This window comes from Cygnus olor, chromosome 2 (assembly GCF_009769625.2).
Source record: "Cygnus olor isolate bCygOlo1 chromosome 2, bCygOlo1.pri.v2, whole genome shotgun sequence".
Taxonomy (NCBI): Eukaryota; Metazoa; Chordata; class Aves; order Anseriformes; family Anatidae; genus Cygnus; species Cygnus olor.
In genome coordinates this window covers 92,788,800-92,804,915 of record NC_049170.1, presented here as the reverse complement: position 1 = coordinate 92,804,915, position 16,116 = coordinate 92,788,800, and the positions used below count along the sequence as shown (strand labels likewise).

At 40.9% G+C, this 16,116-nt stretch overlaps 2 protein-coding genes across 2 annotated transcripts; one reads left to right on the top strand and one right to left on the bottom strand.

The window, feature by feature from the left end:
- CCDC127 (coiled-coil domain containing 127) lies at positions 1–969 on the bottom strand. The gene is made up of 2 exons (XM_040547765.1): positions 849–969; positions 1–590 (listed from the first exon to the last, which is right to left on the bottom strand). Exons 1-2 carry the CDS (start codon positions 967–969, stop codon positions 1–3), a joined length of 711 nt encoding a protein of 236 aa, XP_040403699.1.
- Positions 970–1,244: 275 nt separating this feature from the next.
- On the top strand, positions 1,245–15,928 carry SDHA (succinate dehydrogenase complex flavoprotein subunit A). The gene is made up of 15 exons (XM_040549070.1): positions 1,245–1,553; positions 4,242–4,328; positions 4,550–4,711; positions 5,094–5,237; positions 5,381–5,545; positions 6,579–6,727; positions 8,005–8,129; positions 9,383–9,551; positions 10,070–10,265; positions 11,003–11,174; positions 12,490–12,608; positions 12,981–13,092; positions 13,881–14,011; positions 14,512–14,625; positions 14,951–15,928. Exons 1-15 carry the CDS (start codon positions 1,500–1,502, stop codon positions 15,035–15,037), a joined length of 1,986 nt encoding a protein of 661 aa, XP_040405004.1. The 5' UTR covers positions 1,245–1,499; the 3' UTR covers positions 15,038–15,928.
- The last annotated feature ends 188 nt before the right edge of the window (positions 15,929–16,116 follow it).

The following is a 16,116-nucleotide window of genomic DNA, read 5'->3' as shown; positions in this document are numbered from 1 at the left end:
CTACCGTTTTCCTAACATTGCTTTTTCTACCCTCTTGAACTTCTGTAGTTCAATAGCTAGTTCCCAATATCTCAAATACAACCACATAAGTCTTCCATTTTGACTTCTGCTTCTGTTCAGCAGATTGCCACAGTAGTTATCATGTTTGAAAATATCTTTTAAGCCACTTTCCATATGTAGAGCCATAGCAACAGGATCAGTTGCCGCTTTAACTAGCAAATTTTTCTCTATTTCTAGTCTCTGGCTTCTGGGTACCACAAGACTGCAGTAGATCTCCTGTCTTTCCTTAAGTCCATCTTCAAATTCTTTTAGTAAAACGTTGGCTCTCTTTTGCCATTCTTCTTCCTTCGCCAGGCAACTTTGGTACAAGTTACCTGCTGCTCCCGAGTGCAAAAGAACTTGTTTCTCCCTCTCCAACTTCTCCTGCTCCTGTTCTAGGCTTCTCCTCTCTTCTACTAGCTTGCGACTCTGGGACACGAGGGCTTCACGGTAGCTCAGGGTCCTGTTGCGCTCCTTTTCAAGCTCCAGCTCCAAGTGAGCAACCGCGCGACGACTTTCCGTGATCGTATCCCGGTATTTGGCTTCCAGGTCTTTCTGTAGAGATGAATGTTTTCTGTAATACTCATTTTTTTCCTTTTCTATTTCCTTCTGACATTCTCTGGTCCAGATCCAACCTAAAACATATAAAGGGGATTAGAGAAATCTGCAAAATGGGTATGGGTAATTAATTTAGTCCTTGAAGAAGTTTTTAGTGGTAAAAGTTTTTCCTCCCCCTTTCCCAGCCAGCTCAGGCCTCCTCGGAGGCCTCACGGAGGCCAGGTGCCTGCAGGGGGCCTGGCGCTACTCACGGAAGGCCGCCAGGCCCAGCATGGGCACCAGCAGGGCGTAGTTCCACCGGCCGCCCTCCTCGCCGGGCTCCCTGCGGTTGGGCAGGATGTTCCAGCCGGGGGGCTCGTTCAGGTTGTTCATGGGGGCGCCCTGCTGGCTGCCCGCACCGGGCCCGCCGGGGCAGGCGAGGCCGGGCCCTGAGGCGGGGAGCTCGGCAGCGCCAAACGGACGCCTCGACGCCCTCGGGCCACTTCGGGTGCCTTCGGGGTACCCTCGGGGTGCCTTCGGGTGTCTTCGGGCCCCTTCGGGTCTCTTCGGAAGCCTTCGGGCCGCCGCCGGCGCCGCGTCCGGGGAAGCCGCTGCTGCCCCTGAGCTGCCGGCCCAACCCCTCTCGGCTGTTCCATTAGAAGCATCGGGGGGGGGGGGCGAGTGGGGGAGCAGCGATATACTCGCTCCAGCGCTGAGCGCTGCCGGGAGCCTGGCCCCGTCCCTGCCCGCTGTCGTTGTGTGTGTGGGGAGGAAGGTTTGGGGTGACTCCGCACTCGCGTAGCTGCGGACACCCCCCTCCCCCCCCCCCACTTGGTTTCTCCCTCCGGGGCCTCTCCGGATAACGGCGCCGGTAGCGGCGGCCTCGCGCATGCGCCGTGTTCGCTCCCGCGGCTCCTTGCGAAATGGCGGCGGCGGTGGTGGCGGCGCGGGGCTGCGCGAGGCGGTGGCTGCGGCCGGTGAGTCCGGGCCCTGACCCGGCCCTACCCCGGCCCTCCCTGCCCGCAGGCGGCCCCGTGACCTTGGCGGGTCATCCCCGGGGCCAGGGCCGTCCTTGCCGGGGGAGCTGCTCGGTTGCGACCCCCAGCGCCTGGCTGAGAGCCGGCCGGGCGTTGTGCACGGGGGGCGCCTCGTGAGCGGCTCACGGAGCTGTCCCGGGGGGTCTGTGAGGGCCGGGAGCCGTTGGGGCAGAGGGAGGGGAGGGCCGAGCAAAGATCGCAGTCCGGCTGCTGGGTGCTCTCCCTGAAGAGAAACACAGAAAAAGGTGCGGTAGGCACAGCTGTAGCTGTCCCTGTTTTAGACAGAAAGGCTGGGAGAGTCACTTTATTTTTTTAAAAGGCAGTAAAGTGGCCCTGATGGGACCTTTCATATTATAAGGCCCGCAGTGTGCCAGGTAGCAGAACAATTCAGTGGCAGTGCAGTCAGTATCTGCGTTTAGAGCAAAATCTTTTTCTGCTCTGTGGAGTTGTTTTCGTAATCATGTTGAGGAGGACTTACAGCAGAAATTTTTGTGCGTAGATTTAAGAGAAAAGCATACGTGGATGGGAAGAACAGTTCTGAAAGCTTCTCCTGAGCAGAAGCCAAGATATAGAAAGTAGCCTGCTAGAATTATGTGGTCTTAATTTTTTTTTTTTTTTATATCTTTCTAGAAATCTCTGATGAAAAAAATCTGTCATAACTTAAGCAATAGGACCACGGAAGTGTGGTATAGCAACTTCAGTAAACAGACACTTTCCTTTAAAAAAGGAAATGAAGTGCAAAGCATTGTGGCAAAATTCTCACTGGATATTGTAGCAGGCTGTTTACTTTGTTTACTCTGGAAAAAACAGGTCAACTTCTTTCTGTGCTTTAGGGCATAACCACAGTTTATACTTTCTCTAGATGACAGTAAGCATGTGCAAACCTGTTGTTTGCGTGCTGTCTTTACACACAGCAAAGATTTTCTTTGCTGTGTGCAGTAACCAAGTATGTTGTTCACCCCCAAGAAATAATTTATTGCAGTAACAAGAGCTGCACTGCTATTGGGACATTTCAGAAACAAGCAGCAGCAGTAGTATATTCTAGAGAACGCATGGCTGCCAAATCTGAAGTGTGCAGTGTAGCCCATCATGTCAGTTGGAGTTCTGCTAGTCTAAACCTCAGCTGATTTCAGGCCTTTGGAAGCACTTTTTCTGTATGGAGGACACCCTGTTTTAGCTTGATATGAGATTGTTGGGTGAGTTGTCTTGCAGATAAATTTGCAGATAAATTACATCTGGTGCTTCTGTTTCATCTGGTTGCCAGCAGATTGCTTAGTCCGATTCTGTTCATGCAGTGTTAATGAAGGTGACTTAATATGGGAAGTAAGATGGACATGGAATTGCCCCAAAGTGTGATAACAAAGCAAGGGAGAAGGGAGGGGAATCGCTGCTGAGAAGGGGGTGCTAGCAGAATTCCTTAGGAATAGTTTTAATACTGATCTTACGTAATGATCTAAATGTCTTGGCTGTTTAAAAAAAACAAAGAAACAACAACAAAAAAAAACACAGAAGTGTGTTAGCAAGTATGATGACACATCAGATTCACTGTTATGCAAGAAGATAATTTGAAGAAACTACGAGAGATGATAAAACTAGGTCAGGGAAGGGGTAATGTAGTTCACTTCAGGGGTGGGGAAGAGATGGTTATTGGGAAGTTCCAGAGAAGCCCAGCTTGTTAGTATGTTGTAGGGTGATTAAAGCATGGCTATAACAGTTGCTAGAAAAGGCAAATACAATCAAAAAATGCAACAGAGTGGTATTTCAAACAGAGAAGTGATGATACACAGTGCTGGTCACTGCTATGACTGTCTTGCTGTTCTAATCAATCACACATGCTCAATTAGATGCATTTTTCTGAACAGTGTAGAGAAGGAATGCTAAGTTCCAAGAAATTGCTAATTTATACTGTGGAGACTAAAACTCTGGTTGTTTTAACGTATCAAAGCCAGGACTGGATACTGGCTAGGTGTGGGTGTTGTTTTTTCTGTCTTTGTTTTGTTTTTGAACATGCCAGGGGAGAGAGAATAACCCTACAGAAAGGGAAAACTGTGCCCCTGTGCTTCAGTCAGAAGTGAATAAATTGTTTTAAATTGCCCACTAATTAATAGAGAATGAATGCAAGAAAAATATATCTGGCTTTTGAAGTGATGATATGGAACAGCCTTTCCCACCACTTTTTTTTAACTCTTCGGTGTTCTTAAGTACCCGTAATCAAATTCTGAAAATTTTTTGACCTAAGACAGGTATTTTACAGTAATTCCTGTGGTTCTCATAATGCTGCTTTCATCTTTGCTTACATAAGAAGAGTGGAATAATACAGGGTATGAATTGCAAACGAGCTTCTGCCAGTGCAGCCTCAGAGAGGTCTGGGAGACTGGTTGGTTAGAGTGAAGTGGATGGTTAGTCTGTGACTTTCTGGTACTTGTAGCTCTGTCCCTCATCCCGTCAGAACTGTTGTTATGAGTGAAGGAAAGTCCAAACTTCACTAACTTTAAAATACGTTGATGCAATATTTGTGAATCAGTGGAAAGTAAACGGTTATTATAAACGTGGAGTAGTTGAGAATGCTGAAAATCTGTCTTGTGGAAACATTTGGTTTACAATAGTTGTCTTTATTTCTTTCCACAGTGGCCAGCAGCATGCCAGACTCTTGCACGTAACTTTCACTTCACAGTCTATGGAAAGAAACATGCTTCTACGAAGGTTTCTGATTCGGTATGTTCATGCTTTTCTATATCCTAACTAACAGGTCAGTGCTTCAGAGAGATGCTGTCAGGGACAGCTTTCTGTGTTGTGTCTGGTGCTTGGCTTTGGTGGAGTGTTGTGTTCAATTAAGTAATGGGATTGACTTGCTGAAATACATTGCTTGTGTCTACATCAGGTTGGCTCAGCTTGAAATAGCTGTGACCATAACAGACTGATTTATTTTTTTCTAGATTTCTACACAATATCCAGTAGTGGACCATGAGTTTGATGCAGTTGTTGTGGGTGCAGGAGGAGCAGGCCTGCGGGCTGCATTTGGTTTGTTAGAGGCCGGATTTAATACAGCGTGTGTTACAAAGCTGTTCCCCACCAGATCTCATACTGTTGCTGCACAGGTGAGAAACGAGGTAGAACAAATGTGTAAAAACAAATATGCACTGTAAGAGCTGATCTGGATATGCACATGAACATGATGTGCCAGGGCCACACTTCCACTGTAAATATTATGTAGCCCTCCAAAATTGTTTCAACTAAATGTATATGTTTAGCTTATATTCGATTCTTTTTCATTGCGTTCTGTGTAACTTTGCAAGCCATTGTGTTATACAAAACGTATTAAGGTACAGGCCATTGTGAAACTGATAAATTGCACGGGTATCGCTTGTATCACTTGTTTGTAGGGGCATAAAGGGTATGAAATTCTAATACAAACTACGAAAATCTAATAAAGCTGTACTTGACTGATACAATTCAAGGAAAATGTATTTTCATTTTCAGGGAGGGATCAATGCTGCTCTGGGAAACATGGAGGACGATAACTGGAGGTGGCATTTCTACGACACAGTGAAAGGCTCCGACTGGCTGGGTGACCAGGATGCCATACACTACATGACGGAGCAAGCCCCAGCTGCGGTGATAGAGGTGAGATTTGCTGGCACTGATTGCAACTCATGTCATTCACAACAGGGTAGCTCCCGAAGAGATCTTCTTACTAGGAACATGGTAAAGTAACTTCCTGCTTATTATGCACAGCTATACCTGATGCTTGTCTTTGGGTTCAACAGCTGGAGAATTACGGGATGCCATTCAGTAGAACAGAAGAAGGAAAAATCTACCAACGTGCGTTTGGTGGACAGAGTCTTCAGTTTGGAAAAGGAGGACAGGCTCACAGATGCTGTTGTGTTGCAGACCGGACAGGACACTCGCTGTTACATACTCTGTATGGCAGGGTAAGAAGCTGTGAAGTAGAACTTGTTTTTTTATTTGCAATCAGTGGTATCTTCGAGCATTGGAAGAAAGAAAAACAAAATGACTTGCATGCATCTCAGTGAGGAATCTAAGAGAACAAGTGATACCAATTCTGGATTTCCTTTCTTTTTGAGGCACTGTGGAAGGATGCCACCTAGGTGATGCTTGCTTTTTTGTCAGGAGTACATGGAAATCGGAATATATTGAAAGATCCTGCGTATAGTGGTTATTCTGAAGGCAGTGGATATTAAATAGCATACGCTGTTAGCTTTGTGGTCTGAAGTAGTTTTTATTGTTACAACTTCTGCATCTGTTAACTAGATTCAGACGATATTTATCTAAGCCTTCCCAAATATCTTTTTTTTCCTTTTTTTCCCCTCTAAAAAAATTTGACACTGTGGCTACAAAAGATTTGGCTCTTTTTAAATGGCAGTAAGCTACTTAAAACCTAAAATTAGGTACCTGATAGCTAATGCTTTTCATTTACTTAGTAGTTAGCTAATTACTGTCCTTCAGGTTAATACTAGATTTGTTGCTGCAATAGAAATGATCAGTGCTGCCAGACACAAATCTGATCCTCGAGGGCACGAAAGAATACATTTGGCTTGATGACGCCTGCTTGTTCTGTTTATATACTTGGCTTCTGGAGATGGATTCTGCTTCTCCGAGGCAGACCTAGTGATACGTGCTTGTGCATGTGTCAAGCTTTGTGGCTGACTCAAGTGTTGCCAAGCACAGAGTGAAAGAATGCCTCTTGCTGTCTAGCTATGCCTTCTCAGAATTAAGCGGTTTGGTAGCTACGTGTATCTCTTTGAGCTAGGTTAGATTTGTTAGCAAATGTTTATAGAGATTTCTAGGGAAACTGGCTTCCTTGAGAATCGGTGGAAGGTTAGTTGTTTTTTTTTTTTTCATCCTTATGCAGCCTGTATGCATAGACAGTTTTGAGGAGTTGTTACTTAAGTTCATGTTTTTTTTATCATTAAAGTTCCTTTTTTATTTTTTATTTTCCTCCAGTCTCTAAGATATGATACCAGCTACTTTGTTGAATATTTTGCCTTGGACCTGCTCATGGAAAATGGAGAGTGTCGTGGTGTTATTGCCCTTTGCATAGAAGATGGTTCTATACATCGTTTTAGAGCAAAGAACACTGTCATTGCCACTGGGTAATGTAATGTTTATGATAAAAGATGGAAAATTGAGAGTGCTGCTAGCTGGAGGGCTGGGTGTCTTGTACATGTGTCCAACTCCATAGTGTGAAGGTGACATGTTGACTTGAAAAATATAATTGTTTTTACCCCCCCCTCCATTTGATCAAAAACAATATAACTACAAATTCAGTCACTTTTTAAGAAAAAAAACATCTATTAGCTTTGTGTCCAAGTATAAATTTAGTATGAGGTCTAGCTTCAAATTCTAGAACAATGACATGGAGCTGAAATGTGTAAGAGTATTATGTATGCATATCCACAGCATCTTAGATTTTTAAAGTGTGCTATTTAAAGCAGGCATTGTTGCAGTGCTACCAAGGTGTGTATGCATCTGTAGTATTTTGAGTTTCCTGTAGGAATCACCGTTTTCAAGATTCTTGAGAACCTATTATATCAGTGATAAAACTGCAAGTCTAACTGTTGTAAGGTGAAATTATTAGATGTTCAGTGTAACTTTACGTTAGTAGTTGCAGAAATTTTTAGGTGTATTAGAATACTATATGGATTAGACTTCTGATTATTGTTTCCCATCTGTTTCAGTAGGATAGATATGTTTATAAATATCTTGTGTAGAAAAATACTGTTTGCTAGTTGCAGTATGGTTTTATGAATGCCAAGGCTGTTTTCATACTGAAGTTCTTTGAGCTACATACAGTAAATAGGTTAATATTTCTTCTGAGAGTTTGTCCTGAAACTGGGAGCATTGGCAGTGCTCAATAACATTAAAGCAAACTTGTTAGCTTCCAGGCATAAAAATTTGCTATTAGTGACAGTGAGCTTTAGACAAGTTTTTCAAATGTAAGCATATCGAATCAGGGGAATATTGATGATTTTGATGAAGCCGTTCTTATAAGCTATTTTTGCTAAAACTGCACATAATAGTTCAAATAGAGCCTAGTGGAATTGGATTGAGAGAACGTTCTGAAATGACTTTCTTTCTGACAAAAAGGTTTTTGTTACTAACCTAACTATTCTACTTTGAAGTTGTCTTTTTTTTTGGAGCCTTCTGTCACTAGCCATTTTTCGACTAAGTGTAATGGGACAATACCAATTTGGTTTGGTTTTGGTTGAACTTATTGCAGGACTTGGCAAAAGTCAGGTGTTTTGCTCGTTAACACACTCTTTCCTAGTTTCACTGTTGTGCAAGCAGTGTAGTTGAGTATATGTTTGGATGTTTTTTTTTGGCTTTTTTTGGTTTGCCTTGCTAACTTTGTTAACTCTGTGTTCTTCAGAGGGTATGGCCGCACTTACTTCAGTTGCACGTCTGCACATACTAGTACAGGCGATGGCACTGCTATGGTCACACGAGCTGGCCTTCCCTGCCAGGACTTGGAGTTTGTACAGTTTCACCCTACGGGTATGGAATATGATTACAGAGTATGAAATAACACTTGCAACATTGTTTTTAATATGATGAATAGATTTTTTTGTGGTTTTAGAATGAGCTCGTCAGTTTGCATTTTTGTGCAACACCTCATTGCTTTATTAAATGCTTCTGGTGGATGTTCAGACTTGCCTGCAGCTGCTGCAGAATATAAATCTGAGAGTACAGCTATTACAATATGAGAAAGGTCTAAGCTGATATAATACCAGTTACGTATAAAGGTGTTGCTTTTACAATACTAAAAGATCTTACAAATTCCTAGTTGGAACTCCTTCATCTCTGAAACTTGTTTTCTCTCATGTTTAAAATATTAAAGGGTATATCTAATATTTGATATTAGATACAGGAGCAGTAGGATAGATTGAAATGTTAGGAAGTTACACACTAGAATCTTTTGTGAAAATTGAGTAGTTGAAGTAAAGGTGTAAATTTTAGCCATATTATATGTTTTGTAGCGCAGGATCAGTATCTAAACAGTGGGTAGCATGGTCACAGACTAAAAAAGATTTTTTTTTTTGTTTGTAGCTAAATAGATGCTGAGTTTTAGCTTGTGATAAATGGTGAACTTTTTGAACAGTTTAACAAATGCAACATTGTAAAAGTAATCATAAAGAGATGCAATGTTCATTTGACGCAACTAAGTGTTTTCTAGTCAAAGATGTTTAATTGTCTGGTAATTATGTTAAAAGTTATGGAATTATCAAGTGCATGGGTTTGTTAGCATTCTTATTTTCTATGATGAACCAATGCTGAAGACTAATGGATAGTCTTTTTCTTTGGAGAAGGAAGGCCGTACTCAGTAAGCTTTTACATTCCACACAATTTGAAGCCATCCTGCACTGCCTTAGCACAGGAGAAGAGGCAACGAGATGAGCAGACTGACCTTGAGATAAACAATTTCTGGTTTGCTTTGAAATCTTGAACAAAGTAATTGCTGAAGATCTACAAAATCTTTGTAAAATTTGCCGTGTGTATTTGTGGGTGCAGTTCTCTTCTCGTTGTAATACTTTAGATACCATGGGTGTTCCAGATGAAGTTGCTCATCTTCCAGGAAGAATGCTTGAAAGGAGTAACTACTCATTTCTGATATCAGGGTAGAATTAAATTTAGCCATGTGACTTATTTGCATTATTTTAAAGTAGACCTTGCTTCTGCAATCCTGGCTGTGTTGGTTAGGAATTTGGCTTGAGTACATTTCATGTGATGGTTGTTTTCCTTCTTTGCAGGTATCTACGGGGCTGGTTGCCTTATAACAGAAGGATGTCGTGGAGAGGGAGGTATTCTAATTAACAGTCAAGGTGAAAGATTTATGGAGAGATACGCACCTGTTGCTAAAGATCTGGCTTCCAGGGATGTCGTGTCTCGTTCTATGACCATAGAGATACGGGAAGGAAGGTTAGTTAAATACTCTAATGAAGCTGCAAGAATGAATGCTTAATTGTATTAGATTATATGCAATACAATAGTTCGTTTGTTCAACACTGGATAATTAATGAGATAGAGCTTTAATAACTGTTAGCTGAACACTGCATTTCAGGCAAAAATTTAGCTTGTTGCCTCCTAACATCCCCTAGAGGGGAACAGAAGATGTTATGAGTTTCCTGTTTGAATTCCTTGTGTCTAGAGACAGTTGCTCAATTATCATAAATTTTTACATCTTTCTGTGGAGATATGGTTGTTTAAAGCCTTAAATACTGTGGATTATTGTAAAAGGAAAGCTGGGAGGAGAAGAGTGCACATAAATTCTGCCACGTTCAATAGTCTGTTCAAATATGTTAGTATTTTTGTCAAAGATGAATTTTAAATTTTCATTTTTGGAAAAGTAATCACAAATGAGTTTAGAAAAATTAGTGACTTGCAGAAACTTCTGTTGTGTGATCAAATGTTGATACTTTTGTTTTTTGTTTTGATAGGGGCTGTGGCCCTGAAAAAGATCATGTGTATTTGCAGCTGCACCATTTACCACCACAGCAGCTGGCAACTCGTCTCCCAGGAATTTCAGAAACAGCTATGATATTTGCTGGAGTTGATGTCACTAAAGAGCCTATTCCTGTTCTGCCCACTGTGCATTATAATATGGGAGGTATTCCTACTAACTACAAAGGACAGGTAAGTAATGGAGATCATTTTTAGTAGTTTTTTCATCTAGCAATAGGAAACGATTATCCAAATATAAATGTAAGGGCGCTGAATAACGTTAACTAAATAACAGTGTTAGAGTACTTAAAACACACAATCCAGTTTGGTTTTATGAATAACTTGAGAACCATGTTCCAGTCCATCTGGAGATGGAGCTTTGGGAAACTTCTAAAGTGAAGTTTATGGTTACTGTCACATCTATCAACAATTCTGGCCATCAGTTTGAGGATAAGATACAGTTGAACAGGGATCAAGCTAGCACTGTGTTACAATATTTAATTCACTATACCTCATATAATCCACTAAAACAGACTCCTTCAACTCATACTAATTATATGCCAATTTGATGGTGTCAACTGATTTTTTTTTTCTGGTTCGGCATATTCTACTTATTTTTTAATGCATATTTTCCCCTTGGAAATGCATGCAGATCAGATTTGCTTCCTGTGCTTTTCTGACTTGCTGCAGAATTGTGAAGTAATACATGGTTCTGTTTCTTAAGTATAACTAAAGAAATCTTAGGTTTTAGTGCCATCTGTATTTATTACCTTACCCTTTAAAACTAAGGTGTTTATAGTTCTAGGGTTGGGGAAAAGTTCGTATTGTTGTTTCATCCTTACTTGCACGTGGCATTTGAAAAATAAGGAGGCTTGCGTTCTTAAAAACTGTTTAAGAAAAGACTATTAATCCACTATCTGAAATGTTAGGTGATTACACATGTGAACGGTGAGGATAAAGTGGTACCTGGCCTATATGCCTGTGGGGAAGCAGCATCTGCATCTGTCCATGGTGCAAATAGACTTGGAGCGAACTCCCTTCTGGATTTGGTGGTCTTTGGCCGTGCTTGTGCCCTTACTATTGCAGAAACATGCAAGCCTGGTAAGTCTCACAGTTTGACTCACTCTTATACAGATGTTTACACTTAAGATCTTATTTCTGTGTAACAGAGTTGTTGGTACCTACTTCAAATGAAGAACACTAGACCTAGACTATTAGTTGTTAGAAAGTGCAGGAATTGGTGTTTATACTCTTTATATGCAGGTTCTTAACTGTGCAACTGCTTGTCATTAAGACTTGCTTTGTAAGCTGATCAACTTAAAACCAGTACTCAGTTTTGCTGTTGGCAAAAACAGTTGAGATTTTTCACAAACAGCAAAACAGAATATTGAATATGAAGACTTGACTTCCCTATGTCCTGCACTGCATCCTCTACATCAGTGTAGTTTGTTTTACACTTAATTCTTTCATATGGTGCATTTTGTTGCCACCTTGTGGATTTATAAGGTGTACCGTGAGTGCAAGTGATAGAAGAAATAAATACAGAACGTTGAAACATCTCGTCCACTAGAAATGGATTATCACTGCTGTATACTATTTTTTTAAATAATCTGGCTTGCTAAGCTGAATTTAAAAGCAAACAAACAAAAAAAAAAACAACACTCATAAGAGCAAGAGCAACTGAATTCCAGTAGTCATTTGTTTTTTCATAGCTAGGTGCCCAAATGAATAAGACTGTTTGTGCAGGCTTGGACTGAAAAAAATATTATATGAAGTGGGGGTTTGTGATGGAATTGGTTTAGGTCTACCAGTGCTCTTTTGCTCTCAGTTAGTGCAAACATTTAAACTCAGACCAGTCTTTCTGTGGTTCCTCTGAGTTTGAAGTTGTGGGAAGGTTTTTAAGTAGTCTCAATGCAAGGCTACATGAGAGATGAAGTGTGCTTTTGAGGTGCTGCACGGCTGGTTAGTTTAGCCATGTTTGTTGCCCAACGACATAGATTCCTGTATTGGTGAAAAGATACAGAGCTCTTAATGGGACCAAGAGAAGGTGGGAGGTTTGGGGATGAAGAGACAAGGGAAGTGTAAGAGAAAGTGGTGAGGAGCCACAGGCAGTGAGAAGTTTAGAACAATTTGTATCAAAGTGCAGTTTTTAAGTAATTAACAGCAGAAGTTCACCAGATGTACTGGCTAGATTCCCTGCCAACTATCACAGGAAAGAATGCGATTTATATATTTCACTGAGAACTTTATTTTTAAGTACTATGGATACTTTTGGTGAGGGTTCAGGAAGGTTACAGTAAACCTGTATCTCAGACAAAGAAATAATTGTTTTACTCAGATCTGAGTCACAGTAGTTACTACTTTATGAATCTGCCAGAAAGTCACCTATTAAACTTACTGAATTTTTCCTTAATAGGAGAGCCAGTTCCCTCCATTAAACCAGATGCTGGTGAAGAATCAGTTGCTAATCTTGACAAATTAAGGTTTGCTAATGGAACCATAAGAACTTCAGAAGTGCGACTTAACATGCAGAAGGTAAGCTTGATGAAGTCCTCAACAATAAGGGGGGGAGAAGCTGTGAGCAAAAAGAGGTGGATTGCTTGCTTTGCTAACCACACTGTTCAGGATTTGCCTTGCAGAAATAAAAAGGACTTGTGAGAAGATAGTATGTGTGCAGTAGATGCTCTGTCTCAGTTTCAGTACTTTCTTCTTCCCTTCGTGGTTATTCTGTTATACGTTGCATAATAGAATGGGTTTTCCTCTGGGGTGAACAGAAGAATGTTATTTCTTGTTCTTCACACTGCAGGCCTGTCTGAAGTCAAAACAGCTCTGCTGAAGCTAATGAAGTTATGAGGGATGTTATGCACATATGGCATATGAGACTAATTTCTTTTTGCTGTCTTGCAGACAATGCAAAGCCATGCAGCTGTATTTCGTACTGGCTCTGTACTACAAGAAGGCTGTGAAAAACTTAGCCAAATTTATAGTGATCTGGCGCATCTCAAGACATTTGACAGAGGTAATTTGATAGCAAAGACACTTGGTTAGAGTGCTCATTGGGAAAAGTGTTTTTTTCTTAGACCTTCTGTTTTTCCTTTTTTTTTTTTAAACCTGGACATTTTGAATCTTTAGAAATATTTTATAGAACCCTAATTCCTAAACATGGTAATCAGCAAAGTATTTGATCTTATTAGACATTTTCTAGTTGTATGCTCTTTAAAAGAAGTAGACGCTGAAATCAGAATTAACTCTGTAAGTGCTACAGTTGTCTCAGAATGTGATGTGAAGTTGCTCAAATGCTAAGAGGAACTTCATAAATTATCTTCTGAAAAGGCCAGTCAGTTGTCAAAAGGTGGTAGGACACTGTTTTTAGGCTGAACACAGCTTTATTTTTTCAGCTGAGCAGATAGCTCTGCATACAGCTACCGTCTTGTGGTGTGTCTTAGGAGGACTTGGTTGATTAAGTGCAACCAATGTACCTTTTCTCCACTCTGGTTGTGTGTTTCTCTCCATCTACAACATGCTCATAGACGTTTATTTGAACATTGAAATTAAACTGGCTTTCTTGGATACCTCTCACCAAGCATCAAGAAAAGAAGTGTTGTGATAGCTTAGAATGTAGGAATTAAAATGAAGGTACATTCCTGTAAGGAACTTGGGGTCTGCCTTGGAGATACTTAATGAAGGAGAACCTTGTATAACTAGCAGGTTCCCCCCCGCCCAAGTTTAATCAGCAGTAAGATAGAAGTAAATTAAGAAATAATTTGTTTGTAGAACACTTTCCATAGTATTTTAATATTTGACTAGGTATTGTGTGGAACACTGACTTGGTGGAGACCCTGGAACTGCAAAACCTGATGCTTTGTGCTCTACAAACAATCTATGGTGCTGAGGCTCGCAAGGAGTCCCGGGGTGCTCATGCCAGAGAGGACTATAAGGTATGCATTTCCTGTGATGTGGGCATAGCATTGCTTGTTATGTGTCCTGGATGAATTACGTAAACATCTTAATTTCTTGAAAGTCTTCAGAGTCTGGAGTTAAGGCTAATGTAGTATTGGTGGTCTCATCTGCCCTGCTCTATTTATTTATTGTATATAAAATGACCAGTGCGTGCAACAATGGGTAATCTTCTTGAGAGAAGAGTAGTTCCATGAATGCATTGGAATTATTAGAGAGGTCAAAGCAGGAGTATAATAAAACCTGTTTATACATTCATGACCTTATTAAAGCAGAATAACCATTCTCTGCAAGAAAACGTTATCTTAAATGCTGAAGTTTAACAAGGACTTGGAACTTTGATACGGTCAGTGTTAAGGTAAAGTTTGCTGGCTATTATGAGACGTATTATAGTTGTAATTGGAATGAAACTAATAACGTGGTTATAAAGTGATTTACAGATAGAAATTTCTGGTCTATATTAACATAATTTTCTCCCTAGGTACGGATAGATGAGTTTGACTATTCCAAGCCACTCCAAGGCCAACAGCGCAAGCCATTTGAAGAGCACTGGAGAAAGCACACCCTTTCTTATGTGGATGTCAAGTCTGGGAAGGTAAGTTGAGTCTGATGCTTGAGGACAGCTGCTGATAACATCCTTTTCAAGGGAGCAGTCTTCCAGTAACATTCATTCTATTCAGTACTGTCTGATAAAACTGTTGGTTTTAATAACTTCATCCGGTGGTAACTTGGTGGAATGTGTTTCTTGTAGGTTACCAACTGTTCATGTAGTACAGAATTAAATGAATAATGGGAAAACAGCTTAACATCAATCAAGTCATTCAGTTACCTGTGTTACGCAGTCATTCCTGTAGCTAGGTTGTCATGTTTAGGTACAAGTTTTGTTTGTCTGATTTTTTTTCTATTCTTTTTTGTTTTAGGTTTCCTTGAAGTACAGACCCGTAATTGACAAAACTTTGAATGAAGAAGACTGCTCAACTGTTCCTCCTGCTATTCGCTCATACTAGTAGCTTACATCCAACTTGCAGTCCTCTCCCAGAGAGGGTTAGTGTACATAAGCATAGCACAGGCAAATCAAAATACTATTGTAACTACCAGTTAATGAAAAATGTTGCCTAGAAGCTTCTCCAAATTGTGTTCTGCTCTTTGGTGTGGAATGGAGGACAACTTGTGTTCTTTCACCCACCTTCTGAAACTGAAAGGGAAAACACCAAATGCATCTGAAGTGATTAAAATCTTGTCACAGTATCCATATGTTATGTATATAATGTCTTCATTTTGAATGTATAGTTATTTCTGTATTTTAAGAATAAGAAATGCATTGCAATAGTTTTAGACAAGACTGAGATGCTGAATTTTATGATTTTTAAAATTAAGCATCAAAATTGGTGATTGTAAGTAACATGAAAGAAAAGATGGTGCTATAGTAACTATAACCTTCTTTTTCTAAAGCTAAAATTGTAAAAATAAAAGTAATGCTATTGCTTTATGGAAGGAAACAAGATGCTGCTTCTCCTCCAGCAGATAACAAGTGCAATTCATTTCCTCCAAATTATACCATGAGTAGATTATAATCTTTATAGCTATCTTTGCTATCTGTGGAATTTGTGAAGCCGATTTTGTGGTGTTCTGTGGGTATTTCCTAGACTGTCTCTTCTTTCAGAGGAACTAAGGCTCGCTTTTGCTAAAGGCTCATCTAAATGTTGAGACTTCTCTGACTTGAATTAGTATGAACATGTAAAGGCACAAGTACTGCCCTTCTTGCAGGATTTGAAGTATAGTTCCACAAACGAGCATTAAGCACTTCCGTGTTTTTGTTTCTGTGTTTCTGCACTGGCTGTATGTTTTATTCCCTTGCTGCTGCTGCTGGGAAAAAAAAATACAGATTATCTGCCTCATTTAGTGGTTCTGTGCTGTGTATCAGGGGTTTTACTCAGCCTGGGCTGGGGAGCAGTGCTCAAGTGCCTCGCTTGGGTGGGAAGGGCAGAGGGAGCTCTTCAAGAACTGCTCCCACACGGCTCCGTACCACGGGGTCCGTCCATCCCCCAGGAGCAAACTGCTCCAGCACGGGTCCCCCACGGGTGGG

Excerpts from the sequence above, each read along its gene's own strand:
- CCDC127 (XM_040547765.1), bottom strand. The coding sequence starts at position 969 with ATGAACAACCTGAACGAGCCCCCCGGCTGGAACATCCTGCCCAACCGC. Across the intron at positions 591-848 it reads GCTGGGCCTGGCGGCCTTCC|ACCTGGAAGCCAAATACCGG; the intron begins GTGAGTAGCGCC and ends CTCTACAGAAAG.
- SDHA (XM_040549070.1), top strand. The coding sequence starts at position 1,500 with ATGGCGGCGGCGGTGGTGGCGGCGCGGGGCTGCGCGAGGCGGTGGCTG. Across the intron at positions 9,552-10,069 it reads ATAGAGATACGGGAAGGAAG|GGGCTGTGGCCCTGAAAAAG; the intron begins GTTAGTTAAATA and ends TTGTTTTGATAG. Across the intron at positions 11,175-12,489 it reads TGCAGAAACATGCAAGCCTG|GAGAGCCAGTTCCCTCCATT; the intron begins GTAAGTCTCACA and ends TTTCCTTAATAG.